The 26,876-nt window shown below is 41.1% G+C and overlaps 1 protein-coding gene and 1 long non-coding RNA gene across 3 annotated transcripts in view; one reads left to right on the top strand and one right to left on the bottom strand.

Moving 5' to 3' along the window:
- The first annotated feature begins 4,415 nt into the window (after positions 1-4,415).
- The window catches only part of PDCD1 (programmed cell death 1), a 34,059-nt gene continuing 11,598 nt past the window's right edge, over positions 4,416-26,876 (top strand). Inside the window, exons 1-2 of the mRNA XM_068281229.1 lie at positions 4,416-4,678; positions 19,121-19,453. Of these exons, the coding sequence (XP_068137330.1) occupies positions 4,606-4,678; positions 19,121-19,453 (406 nt within the window). The 5' untranslated portion in view covers positions 4,416-4,605. The remainder of the gene's footprint in view (positions 4,679-19,120; positions 19,454-26,876) is intronic.
- Positions 5,283-26,876, bottom strand: part of LOC137571701 (uncharacterized) — an 81,108-nt gene continuing 59,514 nt past the window's right edge. The window contains exons 2-4 of one of the 2 annotated variants that reach the window (XR_011031411.1): positions 19,088-19,190; positions 8,409-8,669; positions 5,283-5,882 (exon numbers count right to left, since the gene is read on the bottom strand). This is a non-coding gene — a long non-coding RNA (uncharacterized lncRNA). The remainder of the gene's footprint in view (positions 5,883-8,408; positions 8,670-19,087; positions 19,191-26,876) is intronic. The other variant, XR_011031412.1, reaches the window with a different exon arrangement.

The raw sequence follows: 26,876 nt of genomic DNA, 5'->3' as shown, positions 1-26,876 counted from the left end.
AAATTAACTACAGGAGAGGTAACTTAAGGAATGAAGAGGTAAGATAACTCTCTCACGTGTGGAGGTAAGTTTTCTCTTGCCTTGTTATCTCTAGCATGATCTTAGTGAATTAAGGCCATAGTGACCTTTGGGAGATGAGATTACTACCTTACTTTGGAAGGGTTGAGTCAGCAGTATCTTAACTCCTCTACAGACAAGACATTCATGAAATATTCCTGCGCAACATGGTATTTGTTTTTGGGGTTTGTCTGAGGAAGGCTAGTGGTTGTGGTTTCTGTCATTTTACTAGTTTTAAGAACAATTACTATGAACCTCATACAACATAAGCTTGTCTATTACTTTTCTTAACCTGCATTTCATAGTGTGAGATGGAAAACAAGTTAATCTTTACTTTTTGCACACACTGGCCCATATGCAATTCACTTTTTCTCCTGAGTTTTCTCCTAGGTGATATTTTTAAACTTGTAGATAGTGCTTTTCAAACCACCAGCAAGCAAGGGAATACTCAAAAATAGTTTTGATATTACTCTTCACCTATTTTTTTGGTACTTTTTCAATTGCAGGGTGCTGAAAAGTTAAGTGTTTAACCTCTTCATTTTTAATGTCATAAGAGCTTAACTCCTAGTCACTAATTCAGTTATAGGGATGACAAATGGGTCAAAATCAAAACGTGAAAAGCAACCATTTATGGAATACATAGAAATCCATACATTCAGCAGAAAATACTGTACTTTAAGTTCAAATGTGAAGACACCGAAAAAAGGTAAATTTAAAGCGGGAGGATACTTTAATGTAGATGTTGCTAGGTAATCTACCTAATCTACCTCATCTACCTAAATACACTAGGACCTCCATATTGACTTCCACCACCTACTGGAACACAAACTGGGTGTTATAAGAACTGAACAACATTGGGATAAGATAAAAACTGCTCATGGAAAAGCATGTGATTTGTTTGATCAGCTGATGTGCAAAGCTCTGTTTTTCTGTGATCACGCCACCTGCTTTAGCACATGACCATGACTAGCAAATCAGAGACTTACATTTCTATCACCTGACCAAACTGATCACATGCTTCTCCATGAGTTCTCCTAGACATAACGATCGCTAAAAACTACAGCACAAAAGGGAACAATAAGGAATTCGGTCCTTAGGCTTGGTTCACAATACAACACAAATTGGAATGGATTCTGCAGCGAACTGCAAGAGACAAATATACATTTAGATCAATCCTATGTTCAATATAGGGTGTCCGTTGTATCTGTTCCTGTGGGGGAATGCAAAGTGCCATCTTGGATGACATTTCCAGACAGGGTGGATATGTCATAGATAGCATGCTGCCAGAAGAAAAAGACCTGTCTACCATTTTGTGTGTCCCTAGCTACGTACTCTGTCCTGAAAGACAAATTTGATCTAAGGTTATCACTCTTTATAAATAGGCTCAAAACAATAGTCACAAAGCTCATTTCCACAAAGCTCATTTGAGGTTATACTGTATGAGTAGAGATGGCCTGAACGGTTCACCAGTGGACAGTTCCTGGCAAATTTCAGCTGTTTGCGTTCTCTGCGAACTGTGAACATATGGCGTGTTCGACCTGCCCCCTATACATCAACATGGAGTCAAACTTTTACCCCTTACCTCACAATCAGCAGACACATGGCAGCCAATCAGTTAGCCCCCCCTCCTGGACCCCCCACCCCCTATCAGAAAGCAGTTGCGGTGGCCATATTGGATTCATTCTCTGCTGGCTGCTGACTGTTAGTGAGAGCAGGGTCAGACTTGCTGCAGATAGGTAAGGAAAGCATTAGCTAGGCCTGTGTTCTTGTTCCTCAGTTGCTGTGAAAGCACCCCAAACAGCCCTTTCGAGGGCTAGCACATCGGTCTCCTGTGTTTTCTTTTTGTGTGTGACACTCCACAGCCCACTGACACCCAGAGCTGTGTGCACACTTCTGCTGTTGTTACATTCAAGATTCAAGCACTTTATTGTCATTGTGTAACACAACGAAATTACTTTTCATGACAACCCCACGGTGCATATAGGGAACATAGTGATAGTAACAAAGGTAGAAAGACAAGAAATTATACAAGTATGCCAGGTATTACAGATATTTAAACAATTTGTACACAGTGGTAATTATTACATTAAGTTGCGCGCAATTATTACATTAAGTTGCACGCACAGTACCACTCCAGTGCATTATCATTTCACTGTGTTCTGATAGTACTATTGCATTTCTCTGTGTGTGACACTCCACAGCCCACTGACACCCAGAGCTGTGCATAATGTGATTTCTGCCCTTTAGGGATTAAAACCTGACTTTGCGCCAACTCTGTAATTTTTGGTGGGACTTTTGGCAAGGATCCCCTCTGGCATGCCACAGTTCAGGTGTTAGACCCCTTGAAACAACTTTTCCATCACTTTTGTGGACAGAAACAGTCATTGTAAGTTTTATAATTCGCCTGCCCATTGAATTCTATGGTGGTTCGCGTTGTTTACATGCCGGTCTTCACTCACGGACCCCTCCTTCATCATATACATCACCCTGGATTGTTCTGTGCAGGGTGTCTATTTGCACTTTCAGACATTTTTTATGTCTTGTACTCCATCGCTGATTCTTCACCTTTTTAGCTGTCCGAGTGCAGATTTGTGGTCACACTATTGTCCATGTATATCAATGTTATTGTTGTACTGTATATCATGAGGGCATTTATTATTTATTCGTATTGTGCCATTGTTTTTATGGTTTTAAATGGCTGTTATGGATCAATAAAGGCTATTTTGTACTTCCCCTATACTTGTGGTGCGGTCATTGCAGGGCCATACTTTTCTCTTTTTGTAGTTTCATTCAGTGGTTGCTTGGCTTTTCTGCACACACGTGTGTTTACATCTGTGTTATTTTGTTAGCCTGTTATATACACTGAATATTGTTGATGGTGCTTGTCCGATTTTTTTGGTTTCATAGTACTTACATGGGGTTTACATGTTCGTGAAGATTTGCTAAAGTTCGCGTTCACGAACTTAAAATTGTACGTTCGCAACATCTCTATGTATGAGTAAAAGCAGGGCCGGCCCGCCCATGAGGCGGGGTAAAACTTTTGCTTCAGGCGGCACTTCTGGGGGGGCGGCACCCGCCCGTCCGTGGGTGTGGGGGGCCGCCCGAGCTGGAGGGGATAGCGGGCAGGAAGGGGGTCGGACCCCCCCTCCCTCACCTGGATCCCCCGTCCTCCACTCCCCTCCAAGCTTTGATGAGTTAAGTTGTCGCCGCTTTATGCCACGATGCCCACTGTATTGTAAGTGGACGGCGCTACAGGAAGTGACGTCAGTGGAGCGCACGTTGGAACGCGGAAAAGGTGAGTGATCCCCGCCCGTACCTCTTACAATAGCTGCGGCAACTTAACTTTTTAAAGCTGGAGGGGAGCGGAGGACGGGGGACCCAGGCCAATACCCCTCCTGCCCGATATCCCCTCCAGCTCGGGCGGCCCCCCACACCTACGGGGGGGGCTTGAGGCGATTTCTTCAAAGTTTGCCTCAGGCGGCAAAAAGTCTAGGGCCGGGCCTGAGTAAAAGTTTCATTATACTTTTTCAAGGGACAACACGAAAGATATCACACTTTGATACAACGTAAAGTAGTCAGTGTACAGCTTGTGTAACGTGGCATGGCAATAAGCATGGCAATATTACTGTGATTTCGGGCATCTACCCCAAAGCGTCTTTTCTGCAGTGTTGTCTCATTAAAAGATGTAATAAAATATTTTCAAAAATGTGAAAGGTGTGATATATATACAGTATATATATATATATATATATTTATGTATATATAGTATATACACACTCTAACACACACAGTTTATTAACATGCCTTTTGTTTTGGGGTGTTGCTATATTATTTCTTGCTTCCTCTCCAGGCTAGAAACTGGTTATCATCACGTGATGTAGAGTGGTAAGACACCTGCAAAGCACCTCCTACTGAGAGACTTACGTTTATAACTGAGTTTGCAAAATCACACAGATGTCATATGGTGCTCTGTAGTTGAGGAGCTTTAGGTCTTCTTCACTTTCTTCTTTTATATCTTTGAATGAAAGATATATTTATATTTCTGGCGGCAGAATTTAAGTATTAGAGATATCTGCGTAGTGGAAGGAGTACAGCCAAATGCTCTTGAAGACATATGGACTGAGATCCCTGCCATGTTCACCTAGGACAAAGAATTTAACTTTCTTTCTTTTGGATACTAAAACTTTGGTTTCCTTCTGTATTCATATTTCCAAAGACTTACATCACTTGCCTGCTACAACGCAGCTCACAGCTCATCATCCATATTGGAAGCGGTCATATAATTGCTGAATAACTGAAGTATGAAGAGAGCAACGCTGCTCAAGTCAGGGGAGACCACAAACCACAGAGACCACCAATTTCCACAGGCAAACTCCTTATTCTCTATATACGGCTTTAAATTATAAGCACCAAAAAAGACTTTCTTCAGTTAACCATTTGTTCTCACAGCCCTACACATTACACAGGTGCTGCTTCAGTTTCACATTCACCCCATTCAAGCTGAACAAGAGAGGGGGAAACAAGACTCCCCCGCTGCTCTCTTGTTTGATGTCAATGGAGCGCCTGTGCCTTATCTTCTGCAGTATCTGTGTCAGCAGTCTACTAAAATCTGTTACCGCTGGTAAGAATGGTATCTTTTTTTTCTGTTTGTTTTTCCTATGTATATATATATATATATATATATATATATATATATATATATATATATATATATTGGCACAAACGTATTTCAGCTAAATATATTGCCTCCTACAGTATTTAGTTAACGTAACTATGTTTTTTTTTACAAAGTTAGAGTAAATAAAATGAATGATTAGTTGTGTACTTGTAAGCTCAATATTTGGTCTAAAATATGTACACATACTGTATATACATTACATTTGGCCCAAAGTAAAATACTCATTTTTTTTTACTATGTATCTACAGTAACCTCTGAACTTTTTACCAGCAGTTTTTGGAGTAGTGCATTTTCTCATGTGGCATTCTCAAGATTTCTTTTTTTACAATAGCACTTCCTAAAAGGCAGTGGAGCAACCCAACTGCCCTTCCAGAATAGTGTGCATTCAAGTCGGGGGTGCAACTGGCATCTTCTTTATAAGTCCTAGTCAGGGAGTGCCTTTTAAAAAATTGAGAAAACCTTAAAAATTCCTCATGAGGAGGACTAGTCCAAAACCTGAGGCTCAGAACTGTCAGCTTAATAATACCAATTGTAAATGACGGCTACATAGGAAGCAAAACAAGTTATGTATTTATTCTGTGTGTATGTGTAGATTCATATTTTACCTTTTTACACGTTTTTGCCACAATTCCCCTTCAAGCCATAACTTTCTCCCTAATTTTAAATTTTGCAAGAAAGAATTGGAACCTCTGTTAGATTCCTGTACCTGTTACGCTCAACACCAGCATAGAAGAGATTAAAATTATAGTTGATATCGGAAAAATAACTAGGATTAACTCACAAATGGGGACTCCTATTACTGTGACAACTGTCCAAGGGGAGATTAACCTTTCCTCTTGAGGATTTCTTTTAATGTCACATTTGTTCACTGAAATTGGAAGTAAGGAAAATGTCCTTAGAGGAGGTAAATACAGTGATAAAATCCTGAAGAAGGTTCCACGAGTGCCTATAGATATATTTTGGTTGGATGAAAAGACATTAATATCTATTCAGGTGGTGTTCTGAAGTTTGTCTGCTGAGATATTGGCAGTAGGTACTCTTTTAGCAGATGTTGCTCTGTTTCTGCACTTGTTACTCTGCACTGTATGTGAGATAGTCTGTATATGGCAGGTTGTCAATAGGTGCTTGATGGCCGACCATCTGCAGGCTAAAGGACAATGGTTATGGTCAAAAGAGACATAGTAGAAGGTTTATCAAAACTGTCACAAAGCATTGAAGTGCACAAAGGATTATAAAAAAAATCGTGCAAGACACATTTGTTATGTCAGTGCAAATAAAATCTGTTGTTTTTAAACTTTCAAATCTGTCTCAAATCTTGAAGGAATTTAGGATGTGTTCAGGACTGTGAAATCAGTATTTACAAAGCTGCACACAAAAAAAAAAACAGGAATGAAGTGTTAGGGCCTGAGCACACTTACGCATTGCTGAGCACTCTCTAAAGGGCACACTTAAAGAATACATGGGACAAAGCTAAGGTAGAAAAGTTTTACTCACCTTGGTCTGCCTTCAGCCCCTAGAAGTCTATCAGATCCCACTCCAAAGTTCTGCTTTGCTCCAGGCTGCTCCTGTCCCCTCCGTAAGATCATGACCAGCGGCTGGGTCATGGTCTTCTGCGATTAGTGCTCCTGGCTACGGCATTGTGATCACAAGAGGCGCCCAGCAGTGCGTTTGCACAGAAGACCACCACACAGCTGTGTGTCGTGATCTTACAGAGGGGACATCGGCGGCCTTGAGCAGAGCGGAACTTCGGCATGGGATCTGATAGACTTCTAGGGGCTGGAAGAAACCCCAGGTGAGTTAAACTTTTCTTCCTTAGCTTTGTCTCATGTATCCTTTAGGCCCTGCAGAGTAGCCTATTCTGAGAACACACTGCTGCATGCATTTTGCTGCCAAGCGTTGTTCAACGTCATTGAACGGTGTCAGCACTCTAATACAGAGAAACACAGGTGCCATGCACGTCTATAAAACATGGACACCTGCATTGCATAGCAACACAAAATTGAAACTGGGCCCTTAATCTATATAGAGTAACACCATGTGGCATGCACTGTATTATTTTCTACTGAGGACTTCACTTATCTAACATCATTTTAAATTTAAATAGTAATTACATATGGGTATTCGAATGTTGTTACATCCAAAATCTTAATCCTAAAAAAAGTGTGGGAAAGTATGTTTTGAACCATTAAATTAAAAGTCTTTATGTGGCCCGGTGCACACCAAAAACCGCTAGCAGATCCGCAAAATGCTAGCAGATTTTGAAACGCTTTTTTAAATTTTTCTATGGCATTTTGCGGATTGTTGCTGCGGTTTTCAGTATAGTAGATTTCATATATTGTTACAGTAAAGCTGTTACTGAACAGCTTCTGTAACAAAAACGCCGGCAAAACCGCTCTGAACAGGCGTTTTTCAGAGCGGTTTGCAATTTTCCTATACTTAACATTGAGGCAGAAACGCATCCACAATCCAAAAAATGCCTCACCCAGGCATTTTTCGTTTCTGCAAAACTCCTCCCGCTCTGGTGTGCACCACCCCATTGAGATACATTGACCAAGCGGATCCACAGCCGCAAGCGGCTGCAGAAACTCTGAAAAAGCCGCTCGGTGTGCACCAGCCCTAAGCAAGTATAGTCTAACTCAGAGATGTCAAACTCAAGGGCCGAGGTTCTCACACATTTTTGGCACAGCTCAAATTAATTGATGGGACTGATTAAGGAAAGGCTTGGTTCATCATGTAGAACACATTTCCCCATGTCTGTCTGTCCTAAACACTGGCATGGATTTGTCCCTCAAGGACTGGAGTTCTACACCTGTGGTCTAACTGAACTGTTTGAATGGAATATGAACTGATTTAGTTGATATTTTGAACTGACATCAGGATGCATAGAAGTTACACTGAGGAACAGCTGCAACCCACGGACAGATGGTTTTGCATAGGACCCTTGTCACGCTTTTCTGCCATCACTCTTCTTCTAACAAAATATAACAATATTAAAAAAAATACTAAACCATTAAAACTATTAAGTAGATGACAATTTTATTATAAAATAATACAAATTAGCGAAACAACTTAGGAGGTACTACTGCGGGGCATATGCTCCAAGCAACCAAGACAATTGTTTTAAAGAAAAGTATCAAAAATATTTTATTAATTATCAAAGTTGAATACACAATAAAAGATCACACATTTAAAATAGCAACAACAGCCCACTGGCTGTCAACACACTGCCCACTCATAACAACATTTGCACATACCCAAACATTCCTGGTCCCCTAATGATGATGACAATGATAGCTCCGACTTAGAGACTAAATGTCGGCTAATTCGAATTGGATGGTTCCAATAAAGGTTCCTAGACGGAAAGTCCATTCAATATCAGTAGTTGGTAAATACAAGGCAAAAGATTAGCCGAGCCCAGCACAGCAGACAAGCAAGTGTAAGGAGGGGAGTGGTTAGCCAGAACAGGACAGTTCTTATCCAATACTCCTATTATGGCAAACAGTTCCAAAATGCACTAACAGGAAGCAACGATGAGCTGCAAAATTGCGAAAGAGCAAAGCACAGAACAGAGTTCATCACAGCATGAGCAGGAGCGAGACACTGTAAGCTGCCAACATACGGAGCAAAGCGTGAGCATGACATATACTCCAAACTAAGGCATTGCATACAGTACCAGGTAGTGGTGTCTCATCAGCTCCAATCTGGATATGCAGAGGAAGATGTGGAAGATAAGGGCAGCTCAGTCCTGTAACAAACAGCCGGTGTATGACGTTGCTCCTCGAGTGGTTTGCATGCACAATGCCTAGGATCCCACTCCAAGATAGAAAGACATGCTGGGGAGAGCAGGGTCCAGCCTGGGGATGAGGTGGTCAGGCAGCGCATGGTGATATGGCAGGCAGGTGCGGACAGCCTCAGGACGCCAAGCCACGCTGTCCTAAAATAATACAAATACAACATTCTTGCAAGATGTGTGTGAATCTCCTGAAGCAGCAGGAACATTAAAAGTGGATGTCCAGGCATGGGGCATTGCACCTGTTTTGCTAAAGGTAACCTAAAGCAAGGCTTCCATATTTATTTCCTTTTAACTAATACCAGTTGCCTGGCTGTCCTGCTGATCTCTTTGGCTGCAGTAGTGTCTGAATCACACACCAGAAACAAGCATGCAGCTAAGCCAGTCAGATTTCAGTCAAAGCAATTGGTCTGCATGCTTGTTCAGGGTCTATGGCTAATGCTGGGCATACATGGTGCGTTTATGCGCCGGAATCGAGCCGATGACTCGATGCCAGCGCATCCCCACTCGTCCACGCGGGCGCGTGGATCGATTCCCGCTCGTCCCCGCGGGGCACTTCTTATCTGCCGCTCGTTTTTTTCTATTGTCCGCCCGCGGGGATCAAGCACAGAATCGATCCGCCGCGGTGATCGGACACGTCGGATATTATTAATCAAGCCATCAGCGGCTCGATTGATAAGGAAGAAGCTGCCGTGTATGCCCAGCATAAAAGTATTAAACATAGAGGATCAGCAGGATAGCCAGGCAATATGCATTGTTTACAAGGAAATAAACATGGTAGCCTATATATCCCTCTTGTTTAAGTACCCTTTAGTATTAAGTTCCCTTTAAGATCACCTTCCAAAGGAAAGGATTTTTGCCTGACTTCAAGGTTTGTCAGTACTGCTGTCCAGTCAGTCCAGATGTGCTACTAAAGCCTAACTGAAAATATGTAAACCAAAAAACAAACAGTATTATAAACCAGTAAACTTCCACTTACAATTACGCAAAGAAAATCTGGAGGGGAGGGGGTTGTGCACGAGACCTCGAGTGATATTACATTCAAATACATGGATACAGACCTTACAGAATTTAAAAAACAATCACAATTATGGTTTGTATAAAACATTACATTTTATTAACAATCAAAAAGAACACTGCCACCTTATTATAGTAACAATATCAATGCAAAGAATACCAATTTAATAAATGTTAATGTATATTATTGTATACACAAATAAAATATACAAGGTATGGACCTTCACCTTGTCAATCAGCTAAAGACGGTGTAAAAATGCTTCAGATCTATAAAGTTGACTATGTTATCAAGCAAACAAAACAATGGGGGAAAGCCAATGTACCAGAAATCTTTCTTTTATCCATTGGCATCCTTAAAAACATTTACAGTACTAATATATTCTGATTGTAGGTATTTGTCCTTTGCAACGCTCACAACCCCAGAAAGTTAAAACTCCTAATCTTGGCTACTATAAGAGACATGCATTATGAAGACCATGATGGCTGCTAGCTCACTATCCTTACAGCTTCTAAATAAACAACAACCCTTTTGCCCACTGACATTGTTAAACTAATGATATTTTAGAAGCAATTCAATACATAACTAGTACTGTGAGCTAAACTGACACCAGAGAGGTCCATACTGCATGAGAAAAACCTTCAAATATGATTGACATCCCCTTAAATATTTTTTTGTGGTGATGCAAATGTTATACAATATATACAATAACATTTGTGAAGTGTTTTTCTCCCATAGGACTCAAAGCACGCAGATATGTTTAAGATCTGTACAGGGTTGCAGGCTGGACTGTGTTACAGAGGAGACAGGTGTTTATAAATGCCAGATTAAATGGGGCTTTTCAGTTTGGACCTAAATGTTTCCAGGGCTGGAAATGTCCTGATTTTGATTGGGTGTGGCACGGAGTTCCAAAGTGTAAGTGCAGCATGACAGAAGACTCTGTCTTCAAAGGTTTTAAAATGGACTCTGGGGGTGATCAAGTTATTAGATCTTGTTTATCTAAGATTGTGGGGAGTGTGATGCAGTTGCAACAAATCCTTCAGGTATCCAGGGCCTAGATTGTGCAAGGATTTGAATGTCAATAAGCCAATCTTGAACAGAATTCTCAATTTTATCTGTTGCCAGCGGAATGAGTGAAGGGCTGGTGTTATGTGGCAATGGGCAGGGTTGGCTTGTTAACAGCCTTGTAACGGAATTCTGTTCTAGTTGCAGGCAGTACAGGACTTTGGAAGGCCTGTATAGAGAACATTGCAGTAGTCCAACTGTAATGTAGGCATGAACTAGGGATCTGCTGGAGGTATGAGGTGCTTAATTTTTGCAATGTTCCTTAGGTGAAAGAAGGAATGTTTCACAACAGCTGAGATTTTATTCCTGAAACTTAATTCCACATCAATCAGCACACCCAGGCTGTGCACAAAGTCAGGTTAAGAGTTAATCAGGTCTGAGCTCCCTATCCTAAGTGGTGCTGGCTGAGACTGGAGCTGCTTTGCTGTCAAGCGCTGACCCCCCTATAACAAGAACCTACGTTTTTACCTTCTCTGGCTATTTTGTATTGTATTATTTTAGGATTATATTTTCTATATTCTACTTTGCACATCCTATTGTTTACTCAATTTATATTCACTCTTCACTCCAGTTCTCCATTGTTATGACTGTAGTGAAGCTTCAACAACTATGTATTGTTTATCTTTACTTTCAATAAAGATGTTTGATAGTAACAGCCTCAGTTTTGTCAGCATTTAGTTTTAGCCAGTTATCATTCATCCACTCCTGAAGCTCAGCTAAGCACGTTTATTTGTGAAGTAGGGTCTGAATGATAAATATAGCTATGTGTCATCAGCATAGCAAATATATGTCAGGCCATGTTTTTGAACAATTTTTCCAAGTGGCAGCATCTATATGGGCAGCAAAGGTGACAGTATCGCACCCTAGCAGGGTCCGACTGGGACACTGGGGGCCCACCAAAGAAATTTCAACCTGGGGCCCACACATCCCATGATTGCAGTGAAAAAAGGGTGTGACCATGCACCAGAAGGTGGGCGTGGTCATGATGTATTATGGAAAGGGCCGAATGTACATGATCTTAGCAGCATTGTCATTCAGAGACACCGCTGCCCAGCACAACTTTGCATAGAGTCCTCTCCTTCAATATAAAGTAATGTCCTACTTTGCAAAGGTTGCAACCGCATCGGGGCCCTTGGGCCAAAGGGTCCCCGAAGGGCCCTCCCTCAACTACAGTATTACCTTTTTATTGGTCCTGTGCTCATAATAATCACTTCTATAGATACTTTGAACAGTGGTAATCATTAACAAGCTATTTCCCATCCCCTTCTTGCACCTCTGACACTGTAGTTGCCATTGGCAGGTTTTGGTGAATCGTATCAATTGTTATGTATAGAGTGCTTGGGGGGCCCTATTGTAAAATTTGCATGGAGGGCTACAGCTCCTTAGCTACACCACTGCTCTCAGCATGAGTGATTACAGCACTGAGAAGAGAATTTTTGTGCTGCAGGCTGCAATTGGAGCTTTGTCAGACAATGAGGGGGGGGGGCCCACCAGAGACCCGGAGGCGGGGCCCACCGAGGGAAAAAACTGTACTACTGCGGCCCAGTCCGACCCTGCTGGGGTACACCATATTTTAGTGGTACAGGGTTGTAGAGGAAGGGCCCCAAGGATCACCTTTGTGTTCTGCCAGTCAGGAAGGAGTCGAACCACTGGAGAACTAAGCCATATATGCCACAGTACTCTTGTAGCCTGTTAAGCAAAATTTCATGATCCACTGTGTCAAGAGTCGCTGAGAGGTTAAGCAAAATCAGGATAGAACTTTAGCCTCTGTCTCTTGCCCTGAGCAGATTGTTGCAGATCTGGGTGAGGGCTGTTTCACAGCTGTGATGTTTTCTGAAGCCAGATTTAATAGGGTTGAGGATGTTGTTTCTTGAGAGCTTGGCTTCAAGTTGGAGATAGCCTTTTCTATAACTTTCCTCAGGGAGGAGAGTTTGGAGACAGGTCTGTAGCTGTTTAGAGCTTCTGGGTCTAAGAATAGTGTACTAAGTAGCGATCTGATGATTGCTTCTTTCAGACAGGTGGAAAACCTCCCTGCTTGTAAGGAACAGTTAACTATTTTGTGTAATGCTGGTCTAATTAGCGAAGGGCATTTCAACATAAACTTAGTTGGGCCAGGGTCTAGGTCGCAGGTAGTCTGGCGAAAGTTTAAGAGGATATCTAGGATACCTTCTTTAGTGATTACCTGAAATCAGACCATGGTGGTAGTTTTTTTTTGTCCCCATTATCTGGATCTGCATAGGTTTTTAGTGCTGTGAATTGAATGTTGTACACAACTAAAGCTTATTAAAATAAGGCTGACATATAGAGAAGCAAGTATGTGCTGGAAATATACAATGTAATTGCCGGGAGTACTAGAAATGTCCTAGAAATGAGCACCAGTGATTCCATAACAGCTTGTACAACCTAAAGCCTCATAGAGATAGCTGTTTGGGGCCGCTGTACACACTCTAGATTCTTGGCAGAGTTGGCCATATTCTGACATGTTGCCAAAAGATCCAGAATGGCAGATCATCTCAGCCTGGCAGAGGCTGTGGGCATTGTTCTCCTTCTTACACCTCCCGCTCTATTGTGTGCCACACATTGGGGTCAATTCACAAAGCTGCGTTAGCACTGCCGTTCACAAACAGAGTAATGTGAATTACAGTAGTAACGGTCATTCTAGTTGAGTACCACGGGTCATGCTAATATTGTAATTTGCTGTACTTGCGGACAGAAATGAGGGTAATACTGCTCTGCACTGTCTGTAGATGGCAGTATTACTGCAATTTTGTGAATCAACCTCATAGTCCCTCGAGTGTCTCTTTAGCAACAGTGCGTATCACCCTCTTGCAGGCAAGCGACACATCAATATAACATTCTGTTCCAAGAGGGCACCCATGGTATCGAGAACCTACCCCTGCAGTCAACAGTACGTGCGTGTACCTGTGTGTGTATGTGTACTTGTGTGTGCGTGTGTGTGTACCTTCAGAGAACCACACAAAGATGTACACCAAATGATTTTTGTCCTTCCCATGTTGCCTTTGAAATGTAAAATGAGACTTATCTTCATACATTTTTCTTTCTTTTTTTTTTCTTTTTTTTGCGCAGATCATTTTAAAATGGTGTATTACAAATGTTTTTAATTGGCAGCATTTTTTAATCACACGTTTTTTGATTTACCCTACATAATGCCTGGTACTCACAATGCAATTTTCTGACAGATTTACTGTCAGATCGATTATTTCCAACATCTCTGATCAGATAGGACATGTTGGAAGTAATTGATCTGACAGTAAATCTGTCATAAAATTGCATTGTGTGTACCTAACATAGAACTTCTCTCTGCATGCTTAAAGCAAACCTCAAGCAAAAATGAACCTATGATGTAATGAGTTATATGTGTAGTACAGCTAAGAAATAAAACATTAGTAGCAAAGGAAAGAGTCTTATATTGTTTTCCAGGACAGGAAGATTTAAGAAACTTCAGTTGTTATCTATGCAAAATAGCTTCTCTGAGCTCTTCGACCAAACTTGGGTTGAAGACCGTCCTGTATTCTGAAACACTTAAACAACTATGAAACCGTGAGAGACGACTTGAGATAAGGTTTTACTGCAGGAAAGTTCAAAGGGTCATTAGCTCTGCTCTGTTTTATAGTTTAAAATACAGAGTGTGGTTTGTAAACTGCAAATAAGACAGAATAATGCAATGTTATAAAAAAAAAAGCTATATAACTGAAAATAAAAATATGAGACTGTTTTCTTTGCTACTAATGTTCTTTTACTTATCCATACTACACATAGAATTCATTATCTCATACTTTTTTTTATTTTTGCTTTAAACGTTTGTCTATTTAATTTATTTTTTTTAGTTCTATTATTCTGAATAAATCCTAATAGTTAATACCTGTTTGGTGCATTGATTTCAAAGCCTTTCAATAGCATAGGTAAAGCAAAAGGAAATGTGCGTGCTTTGCACCTGTACTTGCTGAGAAATGCTTAGAAAGCCTGGTGCATTCTGAATGCTGTTGCGTGCCTGGGCAATCATGAGCAAACTGTTTTCCTTCTGCAGACAGATAATAAATGTCTGCAGCTCCTTACAGATGGTAGAATCTTGGGCTATGACATAAGAGGTAGACACACCCCCCCTCCCAAAAAAAAAAAGGATTATGCAGCTGTCATATTCAATCGGTTGGTGAAAGACTTCACTTCCATTTAGGGTCATATCCAATTATATTGATCTGATCATTACAGATGGCCCGGGCGGTTCGCCAGCGGACAGTTACCAGCGAATTTCCGCTGTTTGTGTACGTGAACTGCGAACATGTGGCGTGTTCGACCCGCCCACTATACATCATCATGGAGTCAAACTTTGACCCCTTACTTTACAGTCAGCAGACACATGGCAGCCAATCAGCTAGCATCCCCTGCTGGCCCCCTCGCCCCCCCCCCCCCTATTATAAAGCAGCTGCAGTGGCCATATTGGATTCATTCTCTGCTGGCTGCTGACTGTTAGTGAGAGCAGGGTCAGACTTGCTGCAGATAGGTGAGGAAAGCTTTAGCTAGGCCTGTGTTCTTGTTCCTCACTTGCTGTGAAAGCACCCCAAACAGCCCTTTTGAGGGCTAGCACATCGGTCTCCTGTGTTTTTTTTGTGTGCCTTAAATTGAGCAATAAAGAAACACCATACATCACAGTCACACTTGCCCACAACATGCATCAAATAGTTCCTTCATAGGAATAAGGTGCTGAGCTAGTGATCACTAGATTCAAAAATTTTACAGCGGTTAAATCCATAATAAATGGCTGATGGGACTTGCTATACATGGATCTTGTGCTCATTTTTAGGAAGCTACGGATCATTTTTTGCAAGAGGTCACATGTACATGGACTTTTGAGTCTCTGGACTGAATAGTGCACTATTTGTGTTTTTTTTCTGGCCAGTAAAAAAAAATTTTTTTTGAATCTAGTGATCACTAGCTCAGCACCTTTTTCTTATGAAGGGACTATTTGATTCATGTTGGGGGCAAGTGTGACTGTGATGTATGGTTTTTCTTTATTGCTCAATTTAAGGCACATGGAATTTTACCCTTAATTGTTTTTTGGTTTTTTTTGCTCTATTTAATCACAATTTGTAGCTTATTAGTGCAATAAAAATTCTATTTTTGAGTGCAGCTATACTGGTTTGGGGTCCATTTTGTCTTGATATGTTTTTTACCAGTGCTAGCACCTGGGAGATGTGATTATTGAAATTTGGAGCAATTATTTGTTTTTTCTTTGTTACAGAACCACTCTAGTGCATTATTATTTCACTGTATTCTGATAGTACTATTGCATTCTCCACAGCCCACTGACACCCAGAGCTGGGCATAATGTGATTTCTGCCCTTTGGGGATTAAAACCCGACTGTGCATCAACTCCGGAATTTTTGGCGGGACATTGGACATGGATCCCCCTCTGGCATGCTCCTGTCCAGGTGTTAGACCCCTTAAACCAACTTTTCCATCACTTTTGTGGCCAGACACTGTCTGTGTGGTTTTAAAATTTGCCTGCCCATTGAAGTCTATAGTGGTTTGCATTTTTGTGAACATTTGCAGAAGTTCGTGTTCGCCACAAACGGAAAATTCTATGTTTGCGACATCTCTACTGATCATTTGTGTGTATTAACCCTAAGGAGGGAAACAGCGATGAGGTTGGAGTTTTGCAATCTAAACATAAAGAAAAACGTTTTAGCTGGAGTAAAAATTAATGTTATAACTTTAACACTAAAAATGATGACTCAGAAATTGTATGTACAAAGATCTGGAATGCATCAAGAGCATACAAAACAAATGCTAACACATAGACAGCCATGTATCCTTAGGACCCTTTTACACTTAATGCGTGAGTATGTGTTAGTACGTGTTGGTATTTTTCCATAGCAGTGCATTGTGAAAAAGCTTTCAGTTAAAATGCGTACAGTGTGAACTGAGCCATAGGGAAACATGGACATTACTTCGAAAATAAGTTTTTTTTTCAGTTATAACTGAGCACAACCGATTAAGTTTAAAAGGACCCTAAATCATATCCTGGGGTTTACAAACATATTCAACATGCTGTATATACAAAAAATACTTTCCCCCCAGAAGCCAACCTTCCCACCAAAATTGAGCAATATACCCAAAAAAGCGGAGCAGAATTAGGTGCAATCACATCAAAATAATAAATTAAGATCCTATCTAGCATTTAGACCACCTGGAATCTGTGTTCCCAAGTGGAAATTCCAAGAAACTTCCCGTATCAATAGTTTGTGATAAACATCACCACCTCAATATCTTTTTCAATTACCTTAAAATTACATCATGCCACAAAGCATTTTCCAGAGGTATTAATAAAGGTTAGGTTTTAGTTGCCAGTGGGGATTTTTAACCCTCATTAATCATGTTTTGCAAATTATTCCCCTGGACAGTTTTAGAACTGTGAGTGTGCAATTTGAACTCAAGCAACAGATTACACCTACAGTGAGATGCGAAAGTTTGGGCAACGTTGTTAATTGTAATGATTTTCCTGTATAAATCGTTGGCTGTTACGATAAAAAATGTCAGTTAAATATATAATATAGGAGACACACATAGTGATATTTGAGAAGTAAAATGAAGTTTATTGGATTTACTGAAAGTGTGCAATAATTGTTTAAACAAAATTAGGCAGGTGCATACATTTTGGCACCACAAAAAAGAAATGAAATCATTATTTAGTAGATCCTGCTGTTGAAGAAATTACAGCCTCTAAACGCTTCCTGTAGGTTCCAATGAGAGTCTGGATTCTGGTTTAAGGTATTTCGGACCATTACTCTTTACAAAACATCTCTAGTTCATTCAGGTTTGATGGCTTCCGAACATGGACAGCTCTCTTTAACTCACACCACAGATTTTCAATTATATTCAGGCCTGGGGACTGAGATAGCCATTCCACAATGTTGTACTTGTTCCTCTGCATAAATGCCTTAGTGGATTTTGAGCAGTGTTTAGGGTTGTGTTGTTGAAAGATCCAGCCCCGGCGCAGCTTCAGCTTTGTCACTGATTCCTGGACATTGGTCTCCAGAATCTACTGATACTGAGTGGAATCCATGCGTCCCTCAACTTTGGCAAGATTCCCAGTCCTTGCACTGGCCACACAGCCCCACAGCATGATGGAACCACCACCATATTTTACTACAGGTAGCAGGTGTTTTTCTTGAAATGCTGTCTTGTTTTTCCTTCATGCATAACACCCCTTGTTATGCCCAAATAACTTAATTTTAGTTTCAGCAGTCCACAACACCTTATTCCAAAATGAAGCTGGCTTGTCCAAATGTGCTTTAGCATACCTCAAGCGGCTCAGTTTGTGCTGTGGGCGGAGAAAAGGCTTCCTCTGCATACAGCATCTCCTTGTGTAAAGTGCGCTGAATGGTTGAACGATGCATAGTGACTACATCTGCAGCAAGATGATGTTGTAGGTCTTTGGTGCTGGTCTGTGGGTTGACTCTGACTGTTCTCACCATTCATCGCTTCTGTTTGTCCAAGATTTTTCTTGGTTTACCACTTTGAGCCTTAACTTTAACTGAGCCTGTAGTCTTCCATTTCCTCAATATGTTCCTAACTGTGGAAACAGACAGCTGAAATCTCTGAGACAGCTTTCTGTATCCTTCCCCTAAACCATGATGGTGAACAATCTTTGTCTTCAGGTCATTTGTGAGTTTTGTTTGAGACCCCAATGTTGCTATTCTTCATAGAAATTTAAAAGAGGAGGTAAAGTTACAGTTGACCCCCTTAAGTACTCTTTCTTATAATTGTATTCACCTGTGTATGTAGGTCAGGGGTCACTGAGCTTACCAAGCCAATTTGAGTTCCAATAATTAGTTCTAAAGATTTTGGAATCAATAAAATGACAACAATGCCCAAATTTATGCACCTGCCTAATTTTATTTAAACAATTATTGCGCACTTTGGGTAAATTCAACAAACTTAATTTTACTTTTCAAATATCACTGTGTGTGTCTCCTATATGACATATTTAACTAACATTTTTTATCATAACTACCAACGATTTATACAGGAAAATCATGATGATTAACAAGGTTGCCCAAACTTTTGCAACCCACTGTGTTTGTCTATATAGTGGTAAATGTAGTGATTAAGAGTATTCATTGTCATTCCTTATAGCGGTTCTATGCGTACTGTATATGACATGTCAATAAAATGCCTTTTAAACCACCAGCAAGCGTAAAAATACTTTCTCACCTACTTTTTTGTACTTTTTCAATTGAAAAATCCTGAAAAGTAATTCGAAAAAAAATTGAAAAAAATTATCTCCTAGGAGAAAACACAGGAGAAAAAGGTAATTGCATATGGGCCATTATCTTTTACATATAAGCAGGGCCAGTAAGCCGAGATATTTTGGTTTATTTCTAAAAGTCTGATGATGACCTTCATGTAAAAAAAAAATGTAAAAAAAATATGTTGGAAACTAACAGATTTGCTCAGTTACCTTTTTTAATATCTGTATTTTTGTTTTCTTCAGAAGGTCTTGTGAAGTTCATCCATTCTCCTCCTGAGCTGCGAGTAAAAGAAGGGGATACAGCAGTATTTACCTGCAATATTACATATCTGAATTACAATCCTAGTGATATCAACTGGTATTTAGATAAGAATGGCATAGCAAGTAAAGTTGCAGATGTACAAAGCCTGAAAGATAAAAGACTTAATATCACTACATACTGGAACGAGAGAAAGGCTGTGCTGCATATAAGAAACGTAACGCAGAATGACAGTGGAAAATATCACTGTGAGCATGTAGATGTTTTCAACAACGGTTTGATCATTGGCAGCAACTCATCTGAACTAATTCTATTACGTAAGTAGTAATATTTGTATTTTTTTTTTACATCTAGTATTCATTAGTATTCGATTTTAATTAGATTAGTATTTTTTTTAAGGTAAGTTTCTTGTGCAAGCATTTGTTTAACTGCCTTAAAGTGGTCGGAAACGTAGCATTTTTTCTTTGCTCTAAAAGATTATTTACAGCCTTATACCTACTATAAAAAATGTTTTGTAGTAGAACAGCATTCATATAGTTAAACACAGCACTTTGTTCAGTGTGGCAAGCTCCTTCAGCTTTCTTTTGTTTACATTCCTATTTTATTACAATTAGTTACAACCAGCCACGTTGTGAAATGGAACTGGACTGAGCTGACAAACAGAGACGGATGAGAAATTTTCACTAGATAGCTGTTGAATTTCTATATTAAAATCTATGAATAAAATGCAATGGCAGCTTTCATAGCAGACAAACTGTACTTTGGGACCTTGTAATTTGTAAACAGGCAATATTACTTTTTGTACAAAAGCAAATATGATAACTATATGGGTAATAAAAAGTAGGAAAACACATTTTTATTGAATGTTATGTCAGAGTTTTATTCCACTTCAAGGTTAACTTATTTACTTATTTGACTAGATCTTTAAAGTGAAAAAAGAAGAAAAATCAATACTTACCCGCTGCTTCCTCCAGCAGCATAAACATGTGTGAGTTCCTCGGCATCCTCCTGCGAATTGTCTATCAGCCGCAGTTATCCCCTGTAACTGTCTCAGTCACATTCAGTCTGGGTCTTCTGCACATGACCCAGACTGGACGCGACTGAGACAGTTACCGGGGCTGATCGTGGCTGAATGGCAGTTTGCGAGAGGACACAGAGGGGCTCACACGTGTTTATGATGCTGGAGGAAGCGTTGGGTAAGTATCGATTTTCTTCTTTATTCAGCTCTGGACTGGTACACTTAAAAGTGTACCAGAGACTAAACAAACTAAAAGTTTTATACATACCTGGGGCTTCCTCCAGCCCCATGTGCACGGATCGCTCCCACGCCGCTGTCCTCAGTCTTCTTTGTTGCCGGTACCGGGTCCCGTAACTTCTGCAAGTCGCGGCCAGTCTGCGCAAGAGAAGTGCGCTCTCTATGTATCTCTCCGGCAGCCCTTCTTAGCAACCACGGCAACAGAATACCTTTTAATGTATTTGTTGGTGGACAGACTAGCCCAAATTTCCATCTTAGGGTACAGATACACATCCAATTTTGATTTGTTAATGATTTGCCAACTTTACCACTTCCATGTAGTTTAAAGTGAACCTCCAGACTAAAAATCGACTCAGCAGCACTGAAAAGGCTTGGTGTTTCTTTAACAGTTTCACAGCATCAGAACTTTGTTTTTCTTACCAAAGCCTAATTTTTAGCTGTACAGAAGCTAAGCTCCGCCCCATCAAAGAAAACTGCCCGGGCATTTTCCCCCTGATGCTGCGCAAAGCATGATGGGATTTCTGATGTTGTTCTCATTGCCTAGCAGCTGGGAGGAGTGATTAGGACACAGGACAGTTGGAACTGTGCCTCATGCTCTCTGTCACCTCCTTTCAACCAAAAAGATGGCTGCCCCCATGTAATCACAAACATTTGCCTGTTCTTTTAAAACAGAGTGGGTAAGAAATTATATTACCTATCTATTTTAATTAACATAACTAATGTAACTTAATGACTGTATGTTTTTTTAGGCTGAAGTTCCTCTTTAAGGCTCATACACACCTACCAACAATCTGTCCAACTATCTGCCAAACTTGTCTGTTAAAGTGGACCTGAACTCTTGCACAGGACAGAAGGAAAACATAGAGAAATGAACCCTGAATGTATTTAGAGAGATAGGCCTGTTTAATCCCCCCTCATTTGTGTCTAATCACAAGTTTTAATTTGATCTCTCCCCTGTGTCACATGCCTGCCAAGGCAGAGATGGCAGATAAGCTCATTTGAAAGCGCAGGCTGTTAACAATATGTCTGCTTCCATGGATCAGGAATTAGACACACTGCAGATTTATTTTAGGATTTGTATTAGCTGTAACAAAGAAATGTTTTTTTTGTTTAAAGGTTATTATGCATCTTTTAAAGCAGAAAGGATGTTCTGAGTTCTGGTCCACTTTAAGCCCCATTCACACGCTCAACAGCGGTCTTTCATGCAACACATTGTCAAACAGCTTTTATTGTGAAACAAGTTGAAACAACTAAAAAAAGTATTTTGCTATTGTTCAAAAAGCTGATAAGACTGATAAGACGTCACTCCAACACTTTCATTGACTTCTTATCAGTCTTACCAAATGAACAGCAAAATACTTTTTTTAGTTGTTTCAACTTGTTTCACAACTAATAATGCCTAGTACACACCATACCATTTTCTGTTAGATTTTCTGTAAGATTTTCTGTAATTAGATTATTTTCTGTTAAAGTGGATCTGAGATGAACTTTTACTCATTGCATAATTGTATTCCTTTTCTATTGTTTATAGGGCATTCCTCAAGTCAAATACTTTTTTGTTTTTGATTTAATACTCTAATTCCCTATAAACTAAACAAGCCTTGCCCACAGCATTTCAGAGAGCCTTGGCATTTTCAGACAGTAGCAAGGGCTCATGGGAGCTCAGTCTGGGTAGGAGGAGGGGGAGGTATTACTAGCCAGAGATTACAGAGGCAGAGGGGAGGAGGAAGGAGGAGGGGAGATTAGGTTTTTTTTCACAGGCTGAGTGCTAAAGATGCAGATAAGCTTGCTGTGTGTAATGTTTACAAACAACATGGCTGTTGTCATTGTATCACATGAAGAAATAATCACATTCTATTGAAGCTGTTTGCAGCTAGATTTGCTGTGTAAACTAGCTAAACTTTAGATAAGATATATAGACAAGTTACTGGTTATAGTTAGTTTTTCATCTCGGATCCGCTTTAAGTACTGGTAGAGACTGGTCTCTGGTGCATTGTCTTCTAGTTATCTCCTGCTGAGTAGAACAATGCTTAATTGCTAGGCAGACAGATGGAAATTATCTATCTGGCAGCTAAATCTAACAGAAAATCATACAGAAAATTGTATGGTGTGTACTAGGCAGAAAGTTGTATGGGGCTTAGCAGACAAGTTTGGCAGATAGTTGGCAGGTGTGTATGAACCTTAAGAGCTTTCTGTGAAGAAACGCGGAAAAGCCGCCGCATGGATGCAGGATGAGGCGGCTGTTTCCGCGGCTGGCATAGCGGAACGCAGAAAAACGCGGCGGTTTGCGCGCACAGGCCTGCTACTGACAGTCTGACCAGGCGCGGGGAGGCCACCGCATGTGCAGATAGCGGTGCGTCTCACCCCGCGTGCAGGCCAGCAGAGACATCGCAAAGCGTGACTGGTGTGGCTGGGACTGATAGTCCACACAGGTTCAGAATGACGCGCGCGCGCGCTGAGAGGCAGAGTTTATATGACAGCCAGAAGAAGGTCAGCTGACCAAGCTGGTCAGCTGACATTTCCACCACTTTTCATTGGTCCAGCACTTAGGGGAGGCGCTGGAAGCGCTGATGTATATATACTGGGTACTGGTCATTTCTCTGGTGTCTGGCGTTGCGATCACTACGTGGTAGCACTCAGACCTTGTCAGTATCTGTGTTCTAGCATAGTTTCCAAAGGTGTTGATGATCACGGAGCTCACACCTTAGCGTTAGGAATATTGAACTGTATTATTTGTTATGACCTTCTGCTTGCCTGACTAATCCTCCTGAACTCTGATTCTGTACCTTGCTATTTCTGATATCCTGTTGCCAATCTCTGCTCGTTCCTGGACTCTGTACCTGCCTCCTGATTCTGTACCTCGTTATTCTGATTCTCCGTTGCCTAACCCTGCCTGTTATTGGATTCCGTATCTGCCTTCTGATTCTGTAGTTTATCTGTCTGTGTGTTGACGACCTGGCTTGGCCGACCTCGAGAACTAGCCTTACTGTTAGAGGCAGTTCCCAGATCTGTTAGTGACACCCTCTCATTGGTGTCACTCACGCTCTGTCCTTCCCACATTCTGCTTAGCTCCTCCCCCGGGAGAGTCTAGGTTTACGGAAGGAGCTTACTTCTGTGCAGTATTCCTTACTGCACAGAACATAATGTTATGTCAGAGTTTTATTCCACTTCAAGGTTAACTTATTTACTTATTTGACTAGATCTTTAAAGTGAAAAAAGAAGAAAAATCAATACTTACCCGCTGCTTCCTCCAGCAGCATAAACATGTGTGAGTTCCTCGGCATCCTCCTGCGAATTGTCTATCAGCCGCAGTTATCCCCTGTAACTGTCTCAGTCACATTCAGTCTGGGTCTTCTGCACATGACCCAGACTGGACGCGACTGAGACAGTTACCGGGGCTGATCGTGGCTGAATGGCAGTTTGCGAGGGGACACAGAGGGGCTCACACGTGTTTATGATGCTGGAGGAAGCGTTGGGTAAGTATCGATTTTCTTCTTTATTCAGCTCTGGACTGGTACACTTAAAAGTGTACCAGAGACTAAACAAACTAAAAGTTTTATACATACCTGGGGCTTCCTCCAGCCCCATGTGCACGGATCGCTCCCACGCCGCTGTCCTCAGTCTTCTTTGTTGCCGGTACCGGGTCCCGTAACTTCTGCAAGTCGCGGCCAGTCTGCGCAAGAGAAGTGCGCTCTCTATGTATCTCTCCGGCAGCCCTTCTTAGCAACCACGGCAACAGAATACCTTTTAATGTATTTGTTGGTGGACAGACTAGCCCAAATTTCCATCTTAGGGTACAGATACACATCCAATTTTGATTTGTTAATGATTTGCCAACTTTACCACTTCCATGTAGTTTAAAGTGAACCTCCAGACTAAAAATCGACTCAGCAGCACTGAAAAGGCTTGGTGTTTCTTTAACAGTTTCACAGCATCAGAACTTTGTTTTTCTTACCAAAGCCTAATTTTTAGCTGTACAGAAGCTAAGCTCCGCCCCATCAAAGAAAACTGCCCGGGCATTTTCCCTCTGATGCTGCGCAAAGCATGATGGGATTTCTGATGTTGTTCTCATTGCCTAGCAGCTGGGAGGAGTGATTAGGACACAGGACAGTTGGAACTGTGCCTCATGCTCTCTGTCACCTCCTTTCAACCAAAAAGATGGCTGCCCCCATGTAATCACAAACATTTGCCTGTTCTTTTAAAACAGAGTGGGTAAGAAATTATATTACCTATCTATTTTAATTAACATAACTAATGTAACTTAATGACTGTATGTTTTTTTAGGCTGAAGTTCCTCTTTAAGGCTCATACACACCTACCAACAATCTGTCCAACTATCTGCCAAACTTGTCTGTTAAAGTGGACCTGAACTCTTGCACAGGACAGAAGGAAAACATAGAGAAATGAACCCTGAATGTATTTAGAGAGATAGGCCTGTTTAATCCCCCCTCATTTGTGTCTAATCACAAGTTTTAATTTGATCTCTCCCCTGTGTCACATGCCTGCCAAGGCAGAGATGGCAGATAAGCTCATTTGAAAGCGCAGGCTGTTAACAATATGTCTGCTTCCATGGATCAGGAATTAGACACACTGCAGATTTATTTTAGGATTTGTATTAGCTGTAACAAAGAAATGTTTTTTTTGTTTAAAGGTTATTATGCATCTTTTAAAGCAGAAAGGATGTTCTGAGTTCTGGTCCACTTTAAGCCCCATTCACACGCTCAACAGCGGTCTTTCATGCAACACATTGTCAAACAGCTTTTATTGTGAAACAAGTTGAAACAACTAAAAAAAGTATTTTGCTATTGTTCAAAAAGCTGATAAGACTGATAAGACGTCACTCCAACACTTTCATTGACTTCTTATCAGTCTTACCAAATGAACAGCAAAATACTTTTTTTAGTTGTTTCAACTTGTTTCACAACTAATAATGCCTAGTACACACCATACCATTTTCTGTTAGATTTTCTGTAAGATTTTCTGTAATTAGATTATTTTCTGTTAAAGTGGATCTGAGATGAACTTTTACTCATTGCATAATTGTATTCCTTTTCTATTGTTTATAGGGCATTCCTCAAGCCAAATACTTTTTTGTTTTTGATTTAATACTCTAATTCCCTATAAACTAAACAAGCCTTGCCCACAGCATTTCAGAGAGCCTTGGCATTTTCAGACAGTAGCAAGGGCTCATGGGAGCTCAGTCTGGGTAGGAGGAGGGGGAGGTATTACTAGCCAGAGATTACAGAGGCAGAGGGGAGGAGGAAGGAGGAGGGGAGATTAGGTTTTTTTTCACAGGCTGAGTGCTAAAGATGCAGATAAGCTTGCTGTGTGTAATGTTTACAAACAACATGGCTGTTGTCATTGTATCACATGAAGAAATAATCACATTCTATTGAAGCTGTTTGCAGCTAGATTTGCTGTGTAAACTAGCTAAACTTTAGATAAGATATATAGACAAGTTACTGGTTATAGTTAGTTTTTCATCTCGGATCCGCTTTAAGTACTGGTAGAGACTGGTCTCTGGTGCATTGTCTTCTAGTTATCTCCTGCTGAGTAGAACAATGCTTAATTGCTAGGCAGACAGATGGAAATTATCTATCTGGCAGCTAAATCTAACAGAAAATCATACAGAAAATTGTATGGTGTGTACTAGGCAGAAAGTTGTATGGGGCTTAGCAGACAAGTTTGGCAGATAGTTGGCAGGTGTGTATGAACCTTAAGAGCTTTCTGTGAAGAAACGCGGAAAAGCCGCCGCATGGATGCAGGATGAGGCGGCTGTTTCTGCGGCTGGCATAGCGGAACGCAGAAAAACGCGGCGGTTTGCGCGCACAGGCCTGCTACTGACAGTCTGACCAGGCGCGGGGAGGCCACCGCATGTGCAGATAGCGGTGCGTCTCACCCCGCGTGCAGGCCAGCAGAGACATCGCAAAGCGTGACTGGTGTGGCTGGGACTGATAGTCCACACAGGTTCAGAATGACGCGCGCGCGCGCTGAGAGGCAGAGTTTATATGACAGCCAGAAGAAGGTCAGCTGACCAAGCTGGTCAGCTGACATTTCCACCACTTTTCATTGGTCCAGCACTTAGGGGAGGCGCTGGAAGCGCTGATGTATATATACTGGGTACTGGTCATTTCTCTGGTGTCTGGCGTTGCGATCACTACGTGGTAGCACTCAGACCTTGTCAGTATCTGTGTTCTAGCATAGTTTCCAAAGGTGTTGATGATCACGGAGCTCACACCTTAGCGTTAGGAATATTGAACTGTATTATTTGTTATGACCTTCTGCTTGCCTGACTAATCCTCCTGAACTCTGATTCTGTACCTTGCTATTTCTGATATCCTGTTGCCAATCTCTGCTCGTTCCTGGACTCTGTACCTGCCTCCTGATTCTGTACCTCGTTATTCTGATTCTCCGTTGCCTAACCCTGCCTGTTATTGGATTCCGTATCTGCCTTCTGATTCTGTAGTTTATCTGTCTGTGTGTTG

Source organism: Hyperolius riggenbachi, chromosome 4 (genome assembly GCF_040937935.1).
Source record: "Hyperolius riggenbachi isolate aHypRig1 chromosome 4, aHypRig1.pri, whole genome shotgun sequence".
NCBI classification, from domain to species: Eukaryota; Metazoa; Chordata; class Amphibia; order Anura; family Hyperoliidae; genus Hyperolius; species Hyperolius riggenbachi.
The sequence above is the reverse complement of the archived record's forward strand: the minus strand, read 5'-3'. Positions and strand labels throughout refer to the sequence as shown.